Here is a 26,605-nt window from a genome sequence, read left to right as displayed (position 1 = left end):
ATTAAATTCCCTTGCATTTATTTCTGCTGTTATTTTCTGAATCTGTCTAAATCCTTCTTAGTGTGATGCTCTAAATTGTACACAATAATTCAGCATGCGATTTGGCCAACACAGAATGAAAGGGAACACTTCCTTCTTGTGATTTGAAAAGTATACAAATTGTGCTTGCCTTTTTTGCAGCCACATTGCAACATTCACTCATATATTGTATGCAATTATTTTATCTTTTCAAAATACTTGCATAAGTTCTATTACCAAGACATCACCATGTCCTCCATCCTATACCTGTAGATTTGATTTATGATTTCTAAGGGAAGAAATGTGCATTTGATTCTGTTAAATATCATTACGTTATTTTCAGGAAGAAAGTATTCAAGCAAGGAATATAATTATGTAATTATACAAAATACTAGATAATTGCAATAGAAAATACCTAACTTTGATGACTAAAAAGCAGAGGCTGACATCTTAATTAGATGCAATACTCTTAAATAATAAATTCTTCCTAGCCAAGTGCAAGGTAGAATGTAGGAAATGACTAAAGAGATTCAAATTAAGCACTCTCTGTTAATTATGACTGTATACAGAACTCCCTCAAAGGTCATTATGAAAATATTAACAAATATCTATACCTAGTGAGACAGACTGAAGTCCTTGACTTACAACAGTTCATTTAGTGACTGTTTGACGTTACAACATCACTTTAAAAAGTGACTTATGACCATTTTTCACACTTATGACTGTTGCAATATCCTCAGGGTCACATGATCAAAATTCAGATGCTTGGCAACTGACTCGTGTTTATGACTTGCAGTATTGTGGGATCATGTGATCCCCTTTTACGACCTTCTGACAAGCAAAGTCAATGTGGAATCCAGATTCACTTAACAACCGTGCTGCTACAGTGATTCACTTAACAATTGTGGCAAGAAACTGGCCGCAATTTCTTAACATAGGACAAAACTCACTTAACAAATGTCTCACTTAGCAACATAAATTTTGGGCTCAATTGTGGTTGTAAGTCAAGGACTATCTGTAATACTTATAAAAGGTAAAGGTTATGTCTGGTTCTAGGGGCCAGTGCTCATCTCCCTTTCTTAGCCGAGCGAGCCATCATTGTCCAAAGATGCTTCTGTGGCAGTGGCGTAGCGTGGGGGGTGCAGGGAGGGCGGCCGCATTGAAAGGAGGCACGCTGGTCATTCTGCATTGAAAGGGGGCACGCCGGTCTCTCTGCATTGAAAGGGGGCACGCTGGTCTCTCTCTGCATTGAAAGGGGGCACGCTGGTCATTCCGCATTGAAAGGGGGCACGCTGGACACTTAGCAGGGCATAGGCAGGATCACTAAACTCAATAAAGTGTTTGAAAATAAACTTGTATTTAGATGCATTTTACTTTAATTACATCAGTATTTTCATAACAAACAATACATGTGCTTAGGGGTAAGGGTTTCTTTAACTAATCTAGTGGAAGAGACTCGAGTGCTAAAATCCACGGGTTAGGGGGCGCAAATTACTTGCCTTGCCCCGGGTGCTGATAACCCACGCTACGCCACTGTTCCCGACTCTAGGGGCGGTGGTCACATCCGTTTCAAAGCCGAAAAGCCAGCCTTGTCCCAGAAGTCTCCGTGGTCATGTGTCCAGCATGACTAAACGCACGGAACGTTATCTGCCCACCAAAGGTGGTCCCTGTTTTTCTACTTGCATTTTTACATGCTTTCGAACTGCTAGGTTGGCCGAAGCTTGGACAACTAACGGGAGCTCACTCTGTAACCCGGCGCTAGGGATTCGAACCGCCACAAGCTCAGCGTCTTAGCCACCGGTTCTGTCTTTAGAACTACTATTATATAAATCTTAAGGTTATATTTATTGGAACAGTATTTTGCATTTTCCCCCGGTAAAAAACAACGGGAAATGCGAATTAAGTAACCAATATCAGCATGGACAAACAGCTCGAGATGGGCAGACACGCACCCACGGAGTAAGGAGGGGAAAGCGCGCGCCACGGAGCGCGGGCAAGCAGGCCACGAGACTCGGCGCCCCCGCACACACGCGCTCCGGGGAGCAGAGACTATTGTTATTGTGTACTGCACAGACGGTCGCACCTGGTCCGGAAGGGCGGGGCAAGCGAGCGGAGTCGACCCAGCACTGGGGAGGAAGGGCGCTTCTTGACAGAACGGCGCTAAGACCCGGAGTCTTCCCAAGGCGGAGGAAGCGGCAGCTAGGGAGGGACTGCTGCTCGGCGATTGTTTGAGGGAGCCGGTGGAGAGGTTGACATTTGTGTGTGCCGTTGAGCGGCGCGCATCCCTCGGCTTTACTCGGGGCCGGACAGAGCCGAGCCGCACTGAGAGCTCCCCGCGCTCAGTGGCCGGCTGTGGGCAAGCGATATCGGCAGAGTCGCACGTGCCGCCCGACCTGCCTCCCGCCGTTCATGCTCCGGACCATGGACAGACTCAGCGGTAAGCCAGCCAAGGGTTGCTCCGGCTCAGCTTCGAGGTGTCTTTTTTTAAAAATCTGTTTAACGGGACCGGCGGGCTGAGGGAAACGTCAGTTCGTGCTCCCGGGAAACGGCGCCGCTGCTGTTCTTTTGCTGCCGAAGATTGAAACGCCGTCTCTCCTGGCTCCGAGGGACTCCTGCGCCTCTTTGGGAGTAAGACAGGCTAATCGGGGCTGAGGCGACGAGGGGGGCTTTAAACACCAGCGTAGCCTTGCAGCGCATCCCGGAGACGCCGAGCGCTTTCTCTCCCCACCCATCGGTTTGCACCCAGTTTGCCAATAGGAAGCTTTTTTATTTCTGGGCACAAGTGCGGCAAGTTTGTCCCCTGAAATGAGAGCCATCGGTCTGGTCCGGGAAGGGGGGGGGGGCGGCGGCAACCACGCCCACTCGAGCTCCCATTCACGACACGTTCCGCGTGGGGGGCAATTCCATTGTGGGGCCCAAACGCGAAGGGGGGGGAGAGCGAGAGAAAGAAGAGGGCGGGTGGAAAATATATATGTATAGGTGGGCACAGGAGAAGCGTAAGATTCGGATTGGGGGGGGGGGATGGAGAACGTCGGAAGCCTAAATGGCAGATTTGCCAAATCGACTCGCGCGTGTATACACAGAAGCGTTTGCGTCCGTGTGCGTCATGTTTACGAAGGGGCGGCCGCGACCACCTCGCGACAGGAGAAGCAGAAGTGTGGGAAGTCCCCCGGTGGGGAGAGACCTAAAGGATACCAAGACGAGCTGTGCGCGCCCAAAAGCTTCCACCGCGGCATTGTCTTCTTAATAGGGCTTTGTGTGTGACCCGTGCGCCGGAGGCGAGCGGTTGCCAAATGGCGCTCCTCGAACTTCCTTGGCAGGCCTCAGCGTTGTTTCTTTGCCTTTACTAGAGGCGTCGGGGGCTCCGCTTGAGATTCGGTGCAAAGGCCGTCGAGGGGGGTCTGCTCGGACTCCCGCGACGTTGAACTGCCTTAAAGGTGCTTTTTTTTTTCAAGAGGCAACTGGACTTTCTGGTTTTTCTTTGAAGACGTTTTGCTTCTCATGCAAGAAGCTTCTTCAGCTCTGAGTGCATCGGTAAATGTCTATGGAGATTCTCATTCATCCCGGGTCAGGGTTGTCACAAGAGGCAACTTTCTTTGAAGACGTTTCTCTTCTCATCCAAGAAGCTTCTTCAGCTCCATTTGCCTCTTGAAAAAACACCTTTGGAACAACCAGGACCTGGATGACTGTGAATGTCCACAGACATTTAGTGATGCATTCAGAGCTGAAGAAGCTTCTTGGATGTGAAGTGAAATGTCTTCAAAGAAAAACAACAGAAAGCCCAGTTGTCTCTTGGGACAACCATGATCCGAATGGCTGAGAATCTCCATAGACAATGTTGAAGTGTTTCTGTCTTAGGTGGAGAAGGCAAAATGATAGAGCTGCATGTGTTGTTAGGCAAACTGTGTTCCAAAAGACAGCACATTCTTAAGACCATGGCTACATCTGTGAACATTGTGCATGAGAGAGAGAGAGAAATCCTCAGAAAAGGGGTCAAGAATTTGTTTCAGCCTTTGAAGGGATGTGTGTGTGTGTGTGTGTGTTCGTATACAAGGAGATCTAGCCATATTGACTCCATATTTATTCACTATTGTAAATATAAAATTACAAAAAGGGGTCAACCTGGTTCCTATTTCTGAGTTCATTTGGCTACATTTCTTTGGGGTAGCTGTTGAAAATGTTGGTTTTGGTGCTAGGTAGAGGTTCATAGGAAAATCAGTCTGGAATGAACTCTGTTCCCATTGACTTCTGGGCAGCCCGTCTCCAACTTGGTGTCTCCCAGATGTGTTAAGGACTCCCTCTGCCAGAATTTCCAGACAATGTTGGCTCTGCTACCAAGAATTTTGAGAAGCTGTAATGCAAACACACCTGGAGGCAAGACCCCTGCTGGGGAAGTTTACACCAGAGATCTGCTCTTAATTTTGATTGGTTTTTTTTAAAGAGCTGTGTGTGCTGGGTTCATGTATCACTATGCAAAGTATCCATTAGCTATCTTGGTGTTATAAGAATCTGCATCTTGTGACCATCTTTCGTATTACAGAGAACCTCTTTGGTCTAGTGATTAAGGCTAGAAAGCCAGAAAGTTTTATTCCTTCCTTAGGCCTGAAAGCCAATTGGGTGATCTTGGAACAGTCACTCTCAGCCAACTCATTTAAATAGGTTTATTGTTGTAGGGAAAATAGGAGGAGGAGGAAGAGGAGGAGGAGGAGGAGGAGGGTGTTGAATATGCTTGCCACTTTGAGTTATGGTGGGATGCAAATAAATAAATAATATGTCTCAGGTATCCACATGATTTCACTTCAGACATAGGTAGAAGAATAAAGCAAAAAAAAAAGTGGGGGGAGAGAAGATCAATTCAAGTATTGTTCAAGTATTGATCAAGTAATTGTGCAACGAGAAGATCCTTAAATTGGTTTGCCTATTTTAAGACTACTAACAGAAGAGAATATTTGTAGCTCAGGATTGAACTGTTAGTGCTCTCTGAGTTTGTTTGTTTTCTGGCAAATGTTTCATAATCCAACTAAGAAACTTCTTCAGGGCTTTGGGGAGAGTGGTTTGCTGTCTATTTCAATACAGTGGCTTACTTTGTGACAAACCCGACTCTCTGCTAGCATTGAAGATGTTGCCTAGTTGGGTAATGAAACAACTAAACCCAGAGGATCCCACTGTATTTTAAGATTGCATTTCCCCAAAATGGAATGATCCTGATGTTTTGAGCTTCAATCCCAAAAATTCTCAGACAGCATGGTCTAGAACAGTGATGGCGAACCTATTTTGGCTTGCGTGCCACATGGGGGGGGAGCGCAGGGGGGGTCGTGTGTGGGCGTGCCGCACCCATAATGCAATGCGCGACCCCCACAGTGCGCATGCGCGCACAACGCGCGACCCCCCTTTTTTACATGCTTTTTTCGCCCTCCCCAGGCTCCAGATGCTTTATAGGAGCCTGGGGAGGGCGAAAAGAGCCTCCCCCCCCCCCAGAGGCCTCCCGCAGGCTTCAGGGACCGTCCGTAGGCTTCCCTGAAGCCTTCGGAACGCTTAAAACGACCCTCCGAGCAAACTGGAAGTGACTTCCGGTTTGCTCGGAGGGTCGTTTTAAGCGCTCCGAAGGCATCAGGGAAGCCTCCGGACGGTCCCTGAAGCCTCCAGAGGGCCAGGGGGGGGCTCTTTTCGCCATCCCCAGGCGCCTATAAAGCCTCTGGAGCCTGGGGAGGGCGAAAAATGGCTTTTAAAAAGGTGAACTCAGTTGGCCAGCGCACGCATACGTGCTGGCCAGCTGACAGGGCAGCGCCTCGCGTGCCCTGACAAATGGCTCCGCGTGCCACCTGTGGCACGCGTGCCATAGGTTCGCCATCACTGGTCTAGAAGTTAGATCTAACAACTGAAAGGTCCTAGGTTGGGAAGTAGTAGTTGAGATAATGTGTCCATATTTTGAGGAGGTGGACTTTTGCAATTCAATTACTGGACTAAAATAAAAAGATATTATACCTTTATTTTTAAGATTATTTTGGGGTGCTTACACTTTTTATTGCAATATTTGAGTGACGGCAAGAAACACTTTCCATGCTTTGTGACTCCTGACAACTTTCCTTTTATTTCTCATTTGGATGCTATAGAAATTTTGCCCTTTTTTCATCTCATTGGTGAGGCAGTAATAGACAGATCTCTTCACAGAACCAGATCTTGGAACTGCTTAGACTAGGAAATTAATTCTGGCATAGGATTTTGCAGGCTACATCCCTCTCATAAGCTTCACAAATTCTGAAATCCACTCCTCTACTTGCAACAGAATACCTTATGCCACCAGGCTTGAAATTTTGGGCTTGGACAACCTAGAACTACGCCAATTAAGGTCTGACCTAAGCGAAGTACACAAAATTGTCTGCTACAGCATCCTACCTGTCAATGACTACTTCAGCTTCAACCGCAATAATACACAGGCAAACAATAAATACAAACTCAAGGTAAACCACTCCAAACTTGATTGCAGAAAATATGACTTCAGCAACAGAGTGGTTAATGCCTGGAATGCTCTACTTGACTATGTTGTTACTTCCTCAAATCCCCATAACTTTAACCTCAAACTGTCTAGTGTGGACCTCGCCCCTTTCCTAAGAGGTTTGTAAGCGGGCATTCATAAGCGCACCTGCGTGCCTACCGTCCCTGTCCCATTGTCCCCATTTTTTCATACCCATTTCCTGTTTCCATGTCCTTGTTTATACTTATACCTGTTATCTTGTACATGTTTGACTGAATGAATGAATGAAAAATAAATAAATAAATGGATGGATGGATGTGTATGTGTATGTGTGTGTGTATACACACACACACACACACACACACACACACACGCACACACTTCACAGGAGGGAACTTTAGGGAAATTTTTCATGGGAAGGATACAGAAGCAGTAACAATTACTTTATTACGAGTGACAATCCATAGAACAGTTGTTGGGTGTGATGTAGACATTCTTGCCTTGGTGAACTGATTAACAGATGTCAGCAGATTTTTTTAAAAAAAGTCTTTGTAGCAGATTACTCCCTCACACACACTCACTCTCTCTCTCTCTCTCTCTCTCTCTCTGGAAACTGCCATTCAATGGAATCTTAACTGTTCATGTCTGGAAATGCTATGTATATCTCCTCTATATACAGGGTACACATTCCAACAATAGTCTGAGCAGCTGTGAGGGCAGCCTTGATGGGTTCCTTGCTATGATATGTGACTATAAATAAACCCTCTTCTGCACTTGACCACCACTGGCTTCTGGTAAAACATGCAAACTTTTTGACTGGAGATGAGTTTCAGTAGAAAAATAACATAATACGGTGCTGTAGCAGCTGTATTGGGTGTTCAGGACACTAGCACCAAGAAATAGGAAAATATATTTCCTCTATGCCGCTTACATGGGTGGTACTAATATGATCTATCTTACCGTGTGTGGTACTAATATGATCTTTGGTTTGGTGGGGTTGAAATCAGAGTGGAATAATAATGCAATCCTGGAAAAGCCACCCTTGCTCCCTTTCCTTACAAAGAAAAAAAGGTCTACAATGGCACACTTCCTTTGTGGAACATGGAAATGGTGATGTCTCTGGCCCTATTTCCTACCTGGGAGCTGCCCATCTGATTCTATTCTGGCCTTATCCCGTTACACTGTTTATTGTTAAGGCAAGAGTGAAGATCCAGTGTCCTTCAGAGGTTGTGATTATTATTTCCATCATCTCTGTTCATAGCCCTTGCTGGTTGGGGATGATGGCTTAAAGTCCATCACTCTCTGAAGTGACTTTCTTCTCCCTGGACTCAAGGTTTGCCATTCAGAAGCTCAGAATAACAAGTCTTGGAAATTAGTTTCTCGGCTCCATTTTTGCAACCCTTCTGAAATAGAAAAAAATTATGTTGCCTAGTAACAAGAACAGATACTAGAACACTTACAAATATTTTACCAGCTTGATCCCGGTAGAGAAACTTCTTAAATACTGAAAACGTTCTGAAATATAATGAAATAGATTGTCAAGTGACCAAGTGTATATACCTTGGTTACTGGCACAAACTCTATATACGTAGACTGGCTTACACATTATTTTTATTATCATTAAATTACATTGTATTATAATTATTCTTTTCAATTAAGGCTCTAGCAATTTATGTGACATGTCTTCCTTCTTTTTAACCCTGTAAATTAGAGTGGGAAATAGTGACTTGGAAATCAGCCCACTTCACCTGATTTCGTCTCATGAAAGTTTATGCCTTTTAATAAAAAAACATTGTTGGTCAGACTCCTAATTTTTAGCAGCTTTTGTGCTTGAGGGCAGATTGAACCTGCATTATTCAATTTCCATGCAAAACCTTAGAACACCCAGTGATGGCTAACCTTTTTGTTGTTGGGCACCAAAAATGCACGCTCCCCCACATGCGTATGCACGCACAACCCAACCCCCATGCACCCCACACATATACGCCATACTGTCTCCTCCAAGCTGAGCTTGGTATTTCCTCCAGAGGGCCTATTAGGCTCATTTTTAGCCCTCCCCAGGTTCTGGAGTCTATCCTGAATCATGGGTAGGGCAAAAACTGCCTTCTACAGCCCCCTGAGGCCCTCTGGAAGCCAGAAACGGATCATTTCTGAACTTCCAGTAGGCCCGTTGGGCCTGTTTTTCACCCTCCCCAGCCTACAGAGGATTTCCTGAAACCTGGGGAGGGTGAAAATGGCCTTCCCGGCCCTCCAGAAGGCCGAAAATCAGCTGGCCAGTGCGCACCTACACGCTGGAGCTGACGTGCTGGCAGATATGGCTCCGTGTGCCACCTGTGGCACTTGTGCCATAGATCCTCCATCACAGCACTACACTGGGTCAAATAAATTATAATACAGATAGATCTTGACTTCGGATCAGTCCCTTATCCAGTGTTCAAAGTTACAACAGACCTCCCTAGAGCTATTAATTTCTTTTCAAGACAGGACAAAGCAGGGTCTTCTTTTTAATCCATTTTTATACACTTATGATCCCAAACTCATTCTCCGGTCCTCTGAACAGGTTGCAAAATGGAAGAAGGTAGTCAAAGCTTAGTGATTGTTTATCTAAAATATCACTGAGTGTGTTATTTAGAGGTAGAGATATCTTATTAGGACCAGGTTATCTGAGGGTCCATCTCTTGCCGGTCACATCTACCCAACCGATTAGGATGGAGAGGCAGGGAATGCAGTGGATCCCATCCCCAAGGGAGATACACCGGGTGGAACCCAGAAGAAGGGCCTTCTCCGTGGTGGCTCCCTCTCTCTGGAACATCATTCCCCCAGAGAATAGAACGGTCCCCACCCTAATACTCTATTGGAAAGCACTGAAGACCTGTTTCTGCCAGCGGGCCTGAGGAACCCAGAGCGGAATGGAGCCCATTAAATGATTTGTGTGATGTGCTGTCACGTGTGTGTGTGTGTGTGTGTGTGTGTGTGTGTGTGTGATTGTATTATATTAATTTATTTGTTTTTTTAATTAGTTTTATTGCTTTAGATGTGGTTTTATATTCTGTAAGCCGCCTTGAGTCGCCATGGGTGAATAGGTGGCAATATAAATTTAATAAATAAAATAATAATAAATTTTCTTCTTCTTTGGAGACACCTGTTTTTTTGCAACTTGCAGCATCTAAAGTAGCATTATTGTGAATTTTTCCACCGGCTGACAGTTCCAACAGCTTTTTAATACAGTCACGCCTTCAAAAAAAAAAAGGTTAGAACCAATTTGTGTGTGTTCCTCTTGCCTTCTCTTTCCTCCTTTCCCTTGAAGAAATAGTGTATGAACATTCAAGCCCAAATCTCTAAAACAAGTATTACAGAGAAGTAAGAAACAGAAATCCTGGGTGAGCTACTGAAAAGCCATAACAAGAATAGGGCATCTCAACCTAAGATGGTAGCCTGTAATCTTCTCTGCAAGACTTTTATTACTATGGCAACCTCCTGTTGAAGAGCCACTGTTTATAGACCTAGCTTTGTTTAAACGCTACAGAAATGCCTGTATTTTAGACTTCTTTGGCTTTTGCTTTTATTCTGTGGTAAGTTCAATGCACACACACTTAAAAGGAACAGGATTTATAATAAATTGCTATTGGCATCTGGACTGCTCCAAATAGGGGGATAATGTAACATTTTGATATCCTTCCAAGACTTAGCTACCTATCTTCCTTTGATGGAAGCCATGTGAGAGGAACAGAGGGTAATAAGTAAGTAGGGTAAGTTGAATTCTTTCCAAAGTGTGTAGAAGAATAGACTTCATGGATCCCTACAGATTCATGATACCCCTGGCCATATAATTAAATGCCCAATTAATGGTTGTTGCGGGTATAAAAATATAGGTTAAATGGAACATTAGCCCAAATCTGGTCATTATATTGTCTATGATCTAGTTTTCGTGAGATATTTTCAGTTAGATGCTGCTGCCAAGATATATTATAGCTATCCTGTCTTAATAATTTACAATTCTACAAGAAAATACAAGAAATGGGAAAAACACACAATGGTTACAAATGAAAGGCGGTGTTGGAGTGATTGCATGATAAAAGCCGTGTCTGAAAGTATTAGAGTCATAAAGTCCAGACATGTTGTCTGTGGAGAGATTGAAACCACTCAGCAATCATTGTATTGATTCTTATATTGAACTGCTATCTCACCTGATCTGACTTTATTTCCAAGATAAAAGGATTTTCCCCTATGTCTGAATGCAGGTAAGGTATTTGACTACTAGCCTATATAGACTGTGGTAGGGAAAAAAAATATTTGCATAACTATTAGACTGGAGCAAAGGTCATGGTTGGTTATAACTACCGGTATGTAAGTGGATTTTTGTCATGATCTTCCTCAGTTTCAAATGCTCCCTCCCAGCAGAAACTGGGAATCTGGTTGTAAATTGCATATATAAGGTAAAGGTAAAAAGCGTATGTGCTAGTCATTCCTTATTCTAAGGGGCAGTGCTCATCTCCATTTCAAAGCCAAAGAGCCAGCGCTATCCAAAGACTTCTCCTGGTCATGTGGCCAGCATGACTAAATGACAAAGGCACACCGAACGCTGTTCCCTTCCACCCAAAGGTGGTTCCTAATTTTTTACTTGCATTTTTACATGATTTTGAACTGCTAGGTTGGCAGAAACTGGGACAAGTAATGAGAGTTCACTCTATTAAACATTGCTAGGGATTCAAACCACCAAACTGCCGACCTTTCTGATCGACAAGCTCAGCATCTTAGCCACTGAGCCACCGCATCCCTAAAATTGCATATAAATGTGCTTAATTACTGGGAGTTATCCCTTCTTCATGGAAGCATGTCAGTGTCACTAAATGAGCTGGCCTAAACCTGAACTGATTCAGGTTTACAATCAGTACAACTGATTCTAGCAACTTAATTGTCTTTTAACTAAACTCTGTGAAAACAAGTTACAGTGTCTGTGTAAAATGGGGTGTCCTTTGCCTGAATGTCCTGTTGTTCCTAAATTTATTTTATTTGCTCTTGGGAAAATTCCATAATCTTCATTATAAAAAGGTTTCAGATCAAATAATGAGTTATGTTTGAAAAAAAAGGGGCCCATAGTTATACTGGCTGGCTGACAGGTTGATAACTTACTGTATTTCTATTCCCCACTGAACTTGTCCCGCTCTTGAATCCTTTGGCATTTGCAAATAGTGGGGAAGAGGAGGACTGCACCTTTGCTTCACTATGCAAAGAGAGAGTTGGAATGCTTCCAGACAAAACAAGAAAAAGAGTTGGTGTTTAGGTCCCTGCTTTTGTCTAAGCTGCAGATACGGATAGTCCTTGTCCTAAAACAATTTATTTAGTGACTGTTCAAAATTAAAGCGGCATTGAAAAAAGTGACTTGTGGCTGTTCTTCACACTGATCGTTGCAACATCCTCATGGTCATGTGATCAAAATTTGGCCACTTGGAAAAAAAATATTGGAAAATGATTCAATCATAGTTAATACAAATGGTGGGAGAACAAATTATGTTTAAACCAGAAACTTTTCTCCTAGGCATAATACCAGAGGGGTTTAAGAAAGATACACTTTATTTAATTATACATATACTAACTGCAGCGCGCATAACCTATGCACAGTATTGGAAAAAAGAAAATACACCATCAGAGCTTGATACAATCAGAAAAGTGTTGGCCTGTGCAGAAGCAGACAGGCTCACTCTTGAACTTAAAAATAAAGGGGAATCAGAATATTTTGAAGTATGGAACAGATTTTATGATTGGTATAAGGCAGTGCTTCTTAATTATTTTCTGTCATGCCCCCCCCCCAGGAAGAAGAAAACATTTCGCGCGCCCCCCCCCCGCGCGACTGTAAATAGTATCATTTGTCTATAAAATTGTTATAAGTACACCTCTGCATAACACAAAATTGATTGGCTTTGCTTCCAATTTGGGCCTTCCAATGAAGCTGCAAAGCAACACGGGCTGCCCCGGTGGCATCCAATCTTTCTTTCATGTTTGGTTTCCGAAGTCCCGCACAGCGCCTGGGGCCAGGCCGGCCTTTCTGCCGTCCTTTCCTTCGCCGGACGGCGGGCTGCAGGGTAGCCCGAGCAAGAGGCTGGTCAGCGTGAAGGGACGTCCGCGCCCACCAGGCGGCCTCAGCTCCCGCTTCCCCTCGCCCGCCGCGGCCAGTTGCAGGGCGCGGATCCCGCTCGGAGAAGGCGGAGCGGCAGCTCCTCCCTCAGCCAGGAGCCAGCGGGGGCTGGTCGGACAGGCAACCTCGTCGGGAAACTCCAGTCCACCGCCGTTGCCGCCGCCGTTGCCGCCTTCGCCGCCAGTTAGCCCAGAGGAGACGCGAGCGAGGCCACAAAGACCTCTTTGTGCACCGGCGGCCGCGGCCCCCTTGTCCCTCGTTCTTGGCCGGCGCCAGCATGGGCGCAGCCAGCTCCGCCTTCTTAGTCCTGCTGGCACGGACTGAGCCCACTTGAAAGCAAACTGTTGAACGTGGTGGTGGGACCCCGCCTGTTGCTCCTGGCTCCTCGTTTGCACCCAGATGGAAAGGGAGCCTTCGTGCCCCCCTTTATGGTGCCTCGCGCCCCCCCTGGGGAGCGCGCCCCACTATTTGAGAAGCACTGGTATAAGACAAGATGACAAGACTGGAACAAATTGTATATATTGTGATTGAACAGAAGGACAGACAATGTATTAAGTAGATTAATTGTTAATGGTTGAAACTAGCTGTACATAATGTGAATGTATAACCACTCCCACTCCGCGGTATTGCATTGTTTTAAATGTAAAAATAATAAATATATATATTAAAAAAAATTGGCCACTTGGCAACTGGCGTTTATTCATGATGGCTGCAGTGTCCTGGTTTTGCGACCTTCTGACAAGCAAAGACAAGCAAAGTCAAGGAGGAAGCCAGATTCACTTAACCATATTAACCGAATCTGTTAACAAGTACAGTGATTCACTTAACAACTGTGGTAAAAGAAGTTAAATGAGACAAAACTCACTTTTAACAACTGTGTTTCTTAACAAAGGAAATGTTGGGCTTGATTGTAATTGTAAGTTGAGAACTATTTTTATTCTATCTATTTAGCCATTTTCTTGATTTAATCCTTTCTCAAACTGTGATTAACTTTGCAGTATATTTTAAGAGCATACCTCCTGACTTTACACATATGCAGGAGAAAACTGCTATGGTCAAGAATTAAGCAACTGATTCTGAAGGAAGATATATTCCTGTCCATTGTGCTGTCATTCTCATAAAATCTTGATGTTTTAATTGAAGGACAGTATATGCATTTAATTTATCACATATTAATTTCCCCCAGTTGCATATTCATTTTTGTTTTATCAGGAGCTGAGTGATGTCATGTAAACAACCTTATAATTACTTGCTTCGGTTAAACATTTTGGACTATTAAGCACATATGGAGCTGCCCAGCCCCAGAAGAAGGGTGACACTCTATTGGGTGGGAGGAATCCTGAATCATTCTTGATTAGTTGCCTAAAATCCACTATGGGAATTCCACCCTCTTGTAAAATGCAGCCAAATGCAAGGGTGTGTGTTATGAAATGAGAAGGGAAGGGATAAGATCACCCCTCAGCTGTTACTGAGAACAGCAAAAAGCTCTCCCCCACATTGTTGCTTTAACTATTCTGTCATGTAGATTTCATGACACCACAGAGCTCTTCCTTTTTTTCTAAAGGTGATATGACAAATCTCCAAGAAATTTGAAATATTGTTATTTAACTTGTGCTCCTAATGCTATTTATATACTCAAGGGTATAGGTATATGATGTATACCTACATTTCTGCCATACAAATTCCATAAATCTCACCTTTTCCATTTCCATTATTCTTTTCCCCATGTTTTGCATTTTTCTAGGGATAATTATCTGTAGTGCTGCTCAAGTTATATTTATGTGTAATATAACTTAAAGTAATTGTGGGATATATAGGTAGTCCTTGACTTATCATCATAATTGAGCCCAAAATTTCCACCGCTAAGCAAGACAGTTAAGTGAATTTTGCTCCATTATATGACATATATATCACAGTTGTTAAATGAATTACTTCAATTGTTAAGTCAGTAACACAGTTGTTAAGTGAATCTGGCTTTCACATTTGCTTGTAAAAGGTGATCACATGACTTTGGAACACTGCAACTCTCATAAGCACATGCCAGTTACCAGGCGTGTGAATTCTGATCATGTGACCACAGGGATGTGGCAATTGTAAGTATGAAAAAGAGTCATAAGTCACTTTTTTCAGTGCTGTTCGAATCTCCAATGGTCACTAAATGAATGATTGTAAGTCAAGGACTACCTGTACTAAATATATGAGTAAGAAAATGTTTCCTTTATTATTAGCTGTGCCATATAAGAACAAAATTGTGGAAATAAATCTAAATACTACTGAAGATCCAAAGTTTCACATGTGGGAGAGCTTTTAGCCAAGAATAGCATAGCTTTTTGATTACTCTGTAGCACTTATTTCATTATCAAGTAGGCAAGCCCTGCTTATGCTTTCAATCCTCGTCTCTTTAGCTATAGATGCTGCTGATGTCAGCAAAGTCAATCAAAGAAAAAAACCAAAGTATCTTTTGGATCCTTCTGTCTATTTGCTGATAACCACAGGATTTGGTAACACAATAGACTTATCAGAACTTGTGTAACCTCGAATGAACAATTTTCAAAAGGAAAATGTAGTCTAATTGCACAGCTAGAATAGATGACAGGCAGAATTTCTTGTTTAGTTGTTGCTGATACAGCACTGATGAACATTGTAATCATGCTTGCATATAGTTATACCATTTTAAATTAGGACTTGAATGACTTCAAGAAATAAGTACTGTTACCATGGATGTCTGCAGGGGAAATACAAGCAGCAGATGATGAAATGTGCACAGCTATCAGGATGTAAATACAATGAAAGCCATCCCTTTGTCAGATATCAGACTGCAAATCGAGAAGGCCATAATTTGTATGATGACATCCATGCATTGTCGTTTTGATATCATCATGGTTTTCTGTGGTCCTTGAAGATGGTGATAATTGTTATTTGACTGTTGCATTATTTCAAATACGATTTGGAGAACTGCTTCAGACCTTGTACATGCCTGATAGCACCCCTATTCTGTCTATTACATGATCCCATCATTTTTAAACTTCTTCATTAGCCTGAAGAAAGTTGTGACTGCTTTTAGGGCTTTCTTCTTAAAGCAACCTCCTCATTTATAAGGCTTGTATGGGAGCCAGAACAAAGAAAGGCTGCTTTAATAAGTGGCAGAGAGGTGCTGTTTTGCATGATATCTGAAATATTTCTTCCATATCATGTTTGAAGGTGTATAGACCTGGATCTCAAAAGTGTTTTGTCTTTTGGGGGGAGGAGCCAATGTCATGACCATACGGACGTGCAGTGTCGATGCGCCGAGACCACAGCTGATACTTTTGCTGCTGGGTGGTCCAATCGGACCTAAACCGTCCCGCAGAGACGGTGAACAGGAAGAATATGTCTTGCTGATCTCAGGGACATCACAAAGTCCCTGATCGATCCAAGAGAAGTTCTTCAAGCTGCCGACAAAAAATCCAGCCATTAGGCTGATGAAGTCGGGGCGGCTCCAAAATGGAAAGATACAGAAAGAGAAAGTGTTTCCAGCTGGTGAGGAATTTTTACCGTTTTAAAAGAGACCGCCTATAAAAAACTTAACATTAATTTAAATTGGAGAACAGAAGAAATGAGTGGCAGATTTAAGTTTGGAATGATTTTGGACAGTGGGTTATCTTAATTTTTAAATCCTATTTTCATGGATGGAATTTATGCAAGCCTTTTAAAACGAATGGATTAAGTTTTCTTCTATTTTTTTTTCTTTTATTATTCTTTGTAACCTATGGACTAAAATTCTCCTCTTTCATTACTGTGGGTGTTCTCCTAACTCATTCAAGAATCGGACTTTTTATTAACTTAAAATACAAAAAAGATACAAAAAGAAACAAAGAAAATTGCAACAATAACACTGCTACTCGGAGGCTGGAGGTTTGTGTATTGGAAATGAAACACTCTCACTGATTATCCTAGCTTGGCACTCCAAGGTCTCACTGCTTATTTATAGAGAGTGATAAGAAGAAAAGCATACAGATATCCTTTTGAAGTATATCTTTAACCAGAGAAAAGTGAAAATAAAACTTTATTGTGAATCTATGCTTAATCTTGTTAAAACCTTCCAAGCCAGTTTGTTAGCTGGAGATAATGGCACAATTTCAACAGCAGAAAGAAACTTTAAGTCTGCAAAAGAAATTCTCAGAAATACAGAAATTATCAAACACATATGAGAGGATAGAGAAGAAGTTGGAAGACTTAGAGCATTTAACAGTAAAATATGATGAAGAAGTTGGAGATGTTTATCAAGTGGAAAAAGTGGTGGTTAAAATCCTAAAAATCGAAGAGGAAAATGAATATAAAGAAATTAAATTGGCTGATATTTATGGTGATTGGTTTGTCTCTGAAAATGGAAAGAGTGGAATACCGAAAGAGGAATTAAATGGGGGGGGGGAATCTACCCCAGATGGCAAGATACAGAAGAAGAAGAAAAAGAATTTATGGATTTAAAGAGAGAAATGTTATTAGCAATATCATTGATAACACTACCGACAATCAAAGATAAGATGATTAAGGAAACAGAAGAAGGGCATCAAAATTACATGAGAGATTTTATAAGCAAGGAGTTGCTAAGAGGAGTCCATACAAAGTTGATTAAGGAGATGATTGGAGGAAAGATATAGGTTGATAGATGGAAGAGTATAATTTAAAACTAGTTAAACTTAGTGAAATTTAGTGACAATAGATATAGTTAAATAAATAACTGATAATGATAATAATGTATACAATGTGTTGTGTTATGATAAGTAATAATTGGATATGAATATTGAGTGGTACCCATGAAAGGAAGATTAGAAATCCTTTTGGATTATATATAAAGGTTAATAAAAAAGAACTAAATTAGATACAGTTAAGTCTTGATTATTAGGGGGGAAATGTTATGATACAGGATATAGTTAAATAAAGGAGGGATAATGGTAACAACGTATATATAGGTATGGGTACAACATAAGGAAACGATGTAAATTATAAACAGTGATTTGGAAAGAAGGATTAGAAAACTTTGTTATTAAATATTATGGATGTTTAGCTAGAATAGGACATAAGGATTTAGTGTCATTGGAGGATTTTAGAAATAGTAAATGAAATGCCAGTATGTGGTTATGTATTAAATCTTGGTATATTTTATGATGAAGGACGTTTAAACAATTATAGTCAAATGAAAATGGAGGTATGATGATGGTAACATGTATAAATATCTGAGTTAAAATACTTGAGTTAATATGAAGTATGTTTAATACAATAATACAATAGTAGAGTTGGAAGGGACCTTGGAAGTCTTCTAGTCCAATCCCCTGCCTAGGCAGGAAACCCTATACCGTTTCAGACAAATGGCTATCCAACATCTTCTTAAAGACTTCCAGTGTTGGGGCATTCACAACTTCTGGAGGCAAGCTGTTCCACTGATTAATTGTTCTAACTGTCAGGAAATTTCCCCTCAGTTCTAAGTTGCTTCTCTCCTTGATTAGTTTCCACCCATTGCTTCTTGTTGACTGTGGAAGAGATGCACGAAAGCCTTTTTGTAACCAACTGATACACTTTCTACAGTATGTAAAGAAGGATGTGTTGTATTTGTTTTTTTTAAAAAAATATTTAAAAGGTGTTTTGTCTTTTACCTTATAACTGGGTAATGATGAACATTTTTTGTCCAAACGGGTGGATGAGAAGAATGTTATTGTAGCAAATTGAGCTGACACTGATTTCTACCTAATACCAGTGTCACTTTGCCAACTTGATTGAGCTCATGAAACTGTTAGATATAGAAATAAATTGCCCACTTATCCCTGAAGCTGAGTGATTTTGAGCCAGGTATAATATTTTTGCCTAACTTATCTCACAAGTTGCTCTTGGAATAATTTTGGGGAGAGTGGGAGACAAACATGTGTCTCATGCTGATTTCCTTGAAAGGAAATGCACAATGTAAATATATGAATATGTTTTTTGTGGTGGGGGAAGTCATATCATTAGATGCATCATGAATGATTCAGATAACACTGATGGTTCAACTTTGCCCTTGCCAATTTTATGCTCACACTATAGAAAAATAAAGTGAGATAATAGGAGGCAATATATGGTGGTCTGTGTCATAAAAATAACTCAACATGATCAAAGCTTCTAGATTTTTATCTGCAAAACATTCTTCTAACTTTATTCAGAAATCCAATGCCATTTATCAGAGCTGCTGCCGAAAGGCGATAACCTTCCTCACAATTAATAGGAAGTATCTTAACAAGTAGTGGTGTTCATGTTTTACCTGACTGATCAGCAGTGCTCGGCAAGGGGCGGATATGACAGGCCCAACCAGGAAACAGACTATATATCCTAAAGCTGCCAAAGTGGAGGAACAATGGATCGTTTTATGAAAGACAATGACACAGCATTGCCAAGGAAAACCATAGCACAAGCCACATCCATATTCCAAACTGCTCTGACAAAAAGGCTGTGGGGGATTTGTCATTCCCACGTGACTGCTCTGCATGGAGACATAGGACTGCTGCTTTATATAACTATGCAGCCAATGGAAGCGTATGAGGGCATTTTACAAAGAAAACACAAATTTTATTTAAAGATAACAGCTTCAAAATTATTCTGTAGGGTTACCAGTAGATAGACTTCAGAAAAAAACTATTTATGTAAAATTTAGAGCACCAGCATCAGGGTTTCAGGAAAACTTTAGTTACCAAGGCAGAATATTAAATGGAGTCTTGTACCTTTTTTGAAAAAAATCTACTTAGGGATCTTTAGTTGTGAAATAGTTGTTGTCCTTGCCTCCATTGCATTTGGCTATAGTAACTGGGATGTCATCATCCCCATTACAACTGAAGGAACCAGGGTGAGGAAAGCATTACATTCATACAGGATGTTTATGTCATCTTTGCTCCATGATCTAGCTTGGCCCGCACAATGCCAAGGGATGTCCTGGAGAAGCCCTGTTTGCATGAATCTAGTTTCTGATGCTTGGTATAGGAAATGTCCTGCCCTGCCTAAAAAGGCCTTTATTTCCTGTTTGAAGGCAGATGGAGAAATCTGTCACTTTACATATGGTGGCTTAACTGTTTTACCCTATATAGTCAGACCCACAGAAAAACAGTCCTATTCTGCTTAAAATCTGGCAGTGGGTTTCCGATTGTTGATGGCCCCATTTATTTGTTGTTTTTCATTTTCATTTTATGAAGCAAGAAGTGCTTATAAAAACCCACTTCATTTTTTAAAAAATGGTTGGGTTAGATATTGCTTGGGGAGCATAGTTTAGCTGGAATGCAGGATAATTTATTTAACAACAACAAAAAATCCTCCTTTGTAGATTAGGGGCAGAACAGTGGTTTACTCTGTCCAACAGAAGTTATATTTTGAGTTATTTTCCTTACCAACAAATAACTTACTGTTACTCACAGGACTAAAAACGTACCCTTTTTGTATTGTTTAATTGAATGTTCAAGATTGGATGATAGAAGATCATGGCTTTGGGGGAGAGTAATATCCAAGACATAGATTCTATAAACTACTGCAACAGCAAGATGTTTTTGTTCTATTAACCTCTTTCTTTCTGCTATCTTGCATTTGTTGGCCTTGTTTTAATAGCAGCCACTGTTGCCACTAGAAGGATCTGGTTTTTGTAACATAATATACAAATGCAAGACAGACTTTCCACATTCCTGGGGCTTTAACTCCTTTTTAAACTCTTATCAACTTTTCACCAATGTTTTCACTGCTTTTGATAATAAACTCTTTCTTATAGGGGTTGGAATTCTAGGAAAAGTTCTGCCTACACTCCAACTTATCATTGCTTCAAGGCTGGAAATAACCAAGCTTCAACGTGCCTGTGGTTTACCATTCTGAATCAAAGCAGTTAAAAATATTAAAATGTGGAGAAGATAGTCCTGATCCTGCAACATTAGCCATGTCTCCTGAGAAGTAAGGATACAGTTAGAAATTAGGGTTCAATGAGTCTTGCTTCCAGGTAATTGAATAGAGGATTAGAGGTTTACTGTACAATGCAAAAAAGCCACAGGATTTGACCGCCAGCATTTGGGAAGTCACTGCAAATTAGCTAAACCAAGAATAGTGTACTTGAAGCTTCTACTCCACGGGGACTGAGTGACGTTTAAGCCATCAACTTGGCAATAGCATCCTTAAGATAAATAAAACCCTAAAATGAACTAAATCCTAGAGTTGGGTGGAGCTGTTCATTTAGATGCCCTGAGGAAGCATCAGCTAGAGCAGGATTTCCTGGTATTACATCCAAGTTCTTTCAGTTCCTGTATCACTGTAGTGGAAAGAGCTTTTGTGTCTTGGGAGCTACTGGGTTTTACAGCTCTCAGCAACCCAAACTGAGTCTCCATTGCAGACATAGTTCTTGAAATCCTAAAGACCAGTATCCTCCTATCTAAAAAAACAAAAAAACAAAACACAGAGCTTCAAGCTACACAGCTAATTTAAAGTTAATTAAATCTAGAATGCTAGTATATCCCTTCCTCCAAACAAACAAAATTAATTATTGAACTGCCCCAGAGCTTGGGCATGAATAGAGTTGTAGGTTTAACAATAATCTGTACAGCTCAGGGGAAATATTTGAGAGCAGAGGCACTAATAGAAATGTAGATCACTCTTTTTAGTATGAGGTAGATTACAACTTTGTGACAGTACCCAATCTGAATAACCACCTCATAGCATGACAAGTGTTTTATCACTTTCTGACAAAGGTGTAGAGAACCCTCTTTATTTTAAACAAATAAAAGATAATATAATCTGTCTATCTTCCATTTGCAGAGTTCAGAGAAATGATTGGCAAGCAGAATTAGGAATAAGATTTTGAAACTCTCACTAAATTTGTTGTATGTGCTGGTGTTCTGGAGGACAACTGTAGATTGAGGGAATTACCTGAGATTGTGGCCCTTTACGCCACAAAAGTACCATATGTAGTTTCTAAGTAAACACATGTGTTACATTACATTAAAAGTTAGAATCCTCATGATCAAGGCACAAGCTCTTTGCAGGGTGGATGGACGTAGACACAGGGGCAATGGATACAATGTTGCAAGGCTATGTTAGGGTCACATCATCAGGGAGACTACCTATTGGTTGCTGAGAGTAAAAAAAAATGACTTTGTGCCACATAATCCCATGCTCCTTATTAGTATACAAGGTTTCTTTGCACCTGGATTTTAGCTTTTGAACACCTCTGCCATTCCTCAACTCTTGTGAAAAACATAGAGGGCATTCCATGACAGATCAACTGATACTAGGTTTCTGAAATACAAAATAATACTGACCGGCAAGTTATTTAAATTCTTCTTTTCATGATGCAGAATCATAGTGCCGCCTTCAATCTCCTCCCCAACTCGGAAAAAATATATATTGAATTGGCTTGCCCTCCTCTTGAAAGTGAACACTTCTCTTGGTTGAGCTCTTCCTTGGTTGCTTCTCATTATGTCTGTTGACCAGGGCTTTTTACAGATTCTTTTTCTGCAAAAATCCCTAAAAGTAAATAACTTTTATTCTTAAACTATTTACACTGTACCACTCCCCCAAAGCAAGGCTGCTACAGGGAAGAGCGAGTGCCCCAGGACAGGAAATGTCATTCCCCTGAGCATCTTGGGGGAGCTTTAATTAGGGGGGGGGATTGAAAACAAAACCAAAGAGGGGATGGCATTTCCCTCCCATCAGGGGTCTGTCCTTTGGCACTGACTCATCTTTCAGTTCTGTGCCAAGAATCTGTTCTGGACTTCAGTCTCTAATCTCCCTTGTGTGCTCTTATCTTTGAGTCCATCTCCTGTCAACTGGAAGGGCATGGCTCCAACGCCTTGCAAGCCTGCTGCTTTTCTCCATTCCATGGTGATTGTTTTTAAGAGGCCCACACCAGAGTTGGCTTTAAAAAAAAGCTGGTTTATTCTAAGTTGTGTGTAATATTAACATTCTCTCCTTTGGTCTTAACGTTTGTTTTTATACATTAGTCAGAACTGACTGTTTCTTTAAAAGGATGTATTGGTTGGCCCTCTCTTCCTCCAAGCCCCTTGATCCTTCTTTTGTTATGCAAAATGTCAAGGAACAGACTAGAAGAGTTTGCAATAATGTATACATAACTTTCTATTTAAATCACACTAGTTGATGCTTCTCTAGTATCAAGTTTAGGGTGTTGGTACAGCCAGCTAACATTTGATCTCAAACCAGCTGTAGCCCTCCCATAGCTTTGTTCCCCAGCATGGAACAAAAAATGTGTTAGCCCAGATTGCCAACTTCAGTTTTAAAAGATTTGGGAAACTGGGTGTGTTTCAGAGGACTAGCCTGGATGAACCAAAGAGTACTGTTACTGGGATATCTACTTGTTTAGCAGTTGAGGCTTTCAGAGTGGACCCAGTCTTGGGGTTTAGCTGCTTAGGGAGATGGATGAAAGAAGATCTCTTTACAGCTGTTGTTATGAGTCTTCTGGTCTATGCTATACCTTGTCTCTTTTAGTTCCTTAAGGTATATGGAAAATGCCTATTGAAGAGCTAATTTGTATGCACCAGTGTGTGAAATGAAGCTCCCCACCACAGCTCAATACAATCTTGCATCAGGAGTGGCACAGTTCCAATATAAACTGAATAGATATACTACTGCAGATACCTTCTAAAACTCTAACTTTCTCAATGGGAATTGAAATGGGATGGGATAGTAATTTTCTGCTTCCTTCCCAGTTGGACATCAGCTTTGGCGCAGATCTGGTGGGAGATGCCTATGTCATAGTTTTGCAATGCTATCTGGGAACAGGTGAGCATGAGAAGGGACAGGGTCCTTATGACCACAAGTTTGACCAATTACCCATTAAACCTATGCCTCTCATGGTTATGTAATACTGCCTGGTGGATGATATGTGGTTCTAGTGGTGGTGAATTCATCTTTGGGAGAGGAGGTTGTTCCTCCACATCTTAAAAGAGCCTTTGGTTTACCCCCTTCTTAAGAGACCATTGTTGGATCCCACCTTACTGGACAACTTCTGTCTAGTGTCCCCTTTTTAGGGGAGATTGTGGAGAAGCTGATTGCACAGCAGTTTTAGTAGATTGTGGACTCTTTCCAGTCAGGTATCAAGTCAAACCTGAGATGGAAACTTTATTGGTTGTGCTTTTGGATAATCTCTGGTGGCAGTTGTGTGACTTGACTTAACCTCTCGGTGCATTTCAGTACCATGTTACCAACTATGATATTCTTGTGGCATGGGTCCAAGGATTAGGAGTGGACACCAGAGTGTTGTGCTGCTTTTCTTCTTTCTTATGGGCCTGATGCCAATTGATATTAATTGGGAGTGAGAAGTCTTGCCGTCTCCCTCTACTTTGTGGGGTGCCACAGGGGTCAATGCTCTTTCCACTCTTGTCTAAATCTACATTCTTGGGATAAACACATTGTCTATCATCTGACAAAAATCAAACAAATAACTAATAAAATAATAATAATAATTAAAAATAATAAATTAATTAAAACAAAAACAAACAAACTCAAATGGAAAATTTGATTAATCACCAGATCTTTTTCTACTGCCAGTTTTCTGTGTTTCTACATGAAACTGCTAGAGGAGATCAACTGTCATCATGGAGTGAGGTATCATTACTACAATGATAAAACTCAAATTATATCTGTTTGTCCATGGCAAGTTAAGTGGTGATATTGATGTCTTATCTTGGTGCCTGGGCCTAGATGGGGAACTAGGCTTCAACTGAGCTTTGGCAAGACTGAGTGGCTTTGGGTTTTAGGGACTTCTGTATCTGGGACCATCTTTAGTACTAGATGGGGTGTCATTGCCTCAAACAGACTTGATGGGCATTATTGGAGTCCTACCGGACTAACAAATCTTGGTCAGGGTTGGTCAGGTTGTTCAACTTTGTGTCATGTGTGAGCTTGCCACAATGATTCCTGGATTGTGAGGCTCCGTTCATGGTCACTCATGCTCTGCTCATAGTCACCTCCTGAATAGATTATTGTAATGAACTGTACGTGGGTCTGCCCTTTGAAGAGCATCGAAGTTTCAAGTGGTACAAAATACAGTAGCACAGGCAGGTTATATTTGCCCCTGGAAGGATTCAAGTTACACCTCTGCTCCGTGAACTGCCTTGGTTACCAATTTCCGTTGGGGTCCAATTCAAGGTGCTGGTTTTGACCTTTAAATCCCTACATAGCATGGGGCCAAGTTATCTGAGCAACCACCTCTCCCCAATTACATCTATCTTTTGGAACATCATTTTCCCTGAGGTGAGATCAGCCTGACCCTCTGACCTTCCACAAATCCCTTAAAACATGACTTTTCCAGCAAGTCTGGAGATCTACCAACAGGGAGCGTACGTGTTGGCTGCATCATGTTTAATATTTTGCTGTGTTCCCTTTCGTCACCTTGCTTTTTACTTAGATATGTTTTAATTGGCTCGTGTATACTGTTTTAACCCTAGGTTTTATTGTATGCTGTCCAGAGTTACCTTGCATGAGCTTAAACATTTGATACAAAATTAGTTTTGAATAAATTCAAACTGTACCAATAATGGTGTGGGGGAAAGTAAAAAAAAAATGGGAATAGTTAGCTTTAAAAAATTGAAAGGTAACAGGGGGTGTGGTTTAGATGGTTGATGCCTGAAGGTATGCTGATATTCTGGGAGGAGACAAGAATCAGAATCAACACACCCATAGAGGCACAGGCCTTTATGGAAAAAAATAAAGCGAACCTAGAAAAAACAGAAGACACTACAACGGTCATACAGGACACGGGAGGGGCCGGAGCTCTGCCAGCGGGGGGTGAAGGGGCAACACCAAGAAAGCTCAGATCACAAAAATAAATAAGAAAACCACAATGTTATAAACAGACCGAAAGTAATAATGAATTTATAACTAGACTATATATTATAACTATATAAACTGATTGAAAATTATTTTTTCTAGAATTAATATGCTGATTTTTTATGATTATGTATTAAGGTTTGATATTTTGATGTAACCTAGGAGTCTGGAGGGAGGGGGCGTCTGCCACACTTGCAACTGCCAAAATTTGTAACCATTCCACTTACCCTTTTCCGCATAAATGTTTTTAAAAAACCAATAAAACTTTTTGAAAAAAAAAAAAAATTGAAAGGTGACGTTTAAGAAAATTGGGATGCAACAAGATTATGTTTAGGTGGAAGAGAGAAAAATAAGAAAAGAATGGGACCTTAATCAGTAGGTGCCTTTTGATTAAATGGGGCAACACATTTGTTTAGGCATCTCGGAGGCTCTATGTACACAGGACAAGAACCTATTGTTAATTGAACAATAGTTTAGACTTGGTATCTGACATCAAAAGACACATTATACAATTATTAGGGCTGTCAGAGAACTAGATTCAAAGGGCAAAGTGATTTGGAGCTCCATGGGCATGCACACAAAACACCCGTTGGAACCCCCTTAAACCAATAGGTTCCCAGAAGGCTCTCCATTCATATCCATAGTGCTGCTCCCGATCATTTGAATCATTGCCACACTAGCTGAGTTTGCCGAATACCCTAAGTCATAGTCTATCCAAACCCATTTCACCTTAGCATGCCAGTATGCAGTATGCTTGAATTTGCATTTTTTTAAAAAACCTAAATGGTAAGTATTTTTAAGAGCTAGAAGCCTTTTAATACCATTGATTACTTCTTGCTGGCTAACTAACTACAAAAATGTTTTAAATATTTCTTTTTTAAGAAGTCACATAACTAACTTTCTCTTTCTTTCTTTCTTTTTTCTTTTTCTTCACACTCTTTTCATCGTATACAGTGCTTAAGCAACAATTAAGCCATTAAATAGTCAGTAATATGGTTCATGCTGATATCCTTCCACATAACTTGGTGGAATGAATCTAAATGATTTTATTTGCAGACTTAACTATTGAAGAAAGTGCATTTAGATATATTGGCTACCTGGGGTCCTGATTGTTGTGAATGTTCTTTCATGTTGTATCCATTGCACATTAGAATAATTTC

General features: G+C 41.2%; 1 protein-coding gene across 1 annotated transcript in view; it reads left to right on the top strand.

Moving 5' to 3' along the window:
- Positions 1 to 2,132: 2,132 nt before the first annotated feature.
- AFAP1L1 (actin filament associated protein 1 like 1) overlaps positions 2,133 to 26,605 on the top strand; it is an 88,997-nt gene continuing 64,524 nt past the window's right edge. The window contains exon 1 of the mRNA XM_081937477.1: positions 2,133 to 2,455. Coding sequence (XP_081793603.1) covers positions 2,428 to 2,455 — 28 coding nt within the window. The 5' untranslated portion in view covers positions 2,133 to 2,427. The remainder of the gene's footprint in view (positions 2,456 to 26,605) is intronic.

Source organism: Natrix helvetica (assembly GCF_964273705.1).
Source record: "Natrix helvetica genome assembly, chromosome: 1".
In the NCBI taxonomy this organism is placed as follows: Eukaryota; Metazoa; Chordata; class Lepidosauria; order Squamata; family Natricidae; genus Natrix; species Natrix helvetica.
Note: the sequence above shows the minus strand (reverse complement) of the source record. Positions and strands in the feature narration are given on the sequence as shown.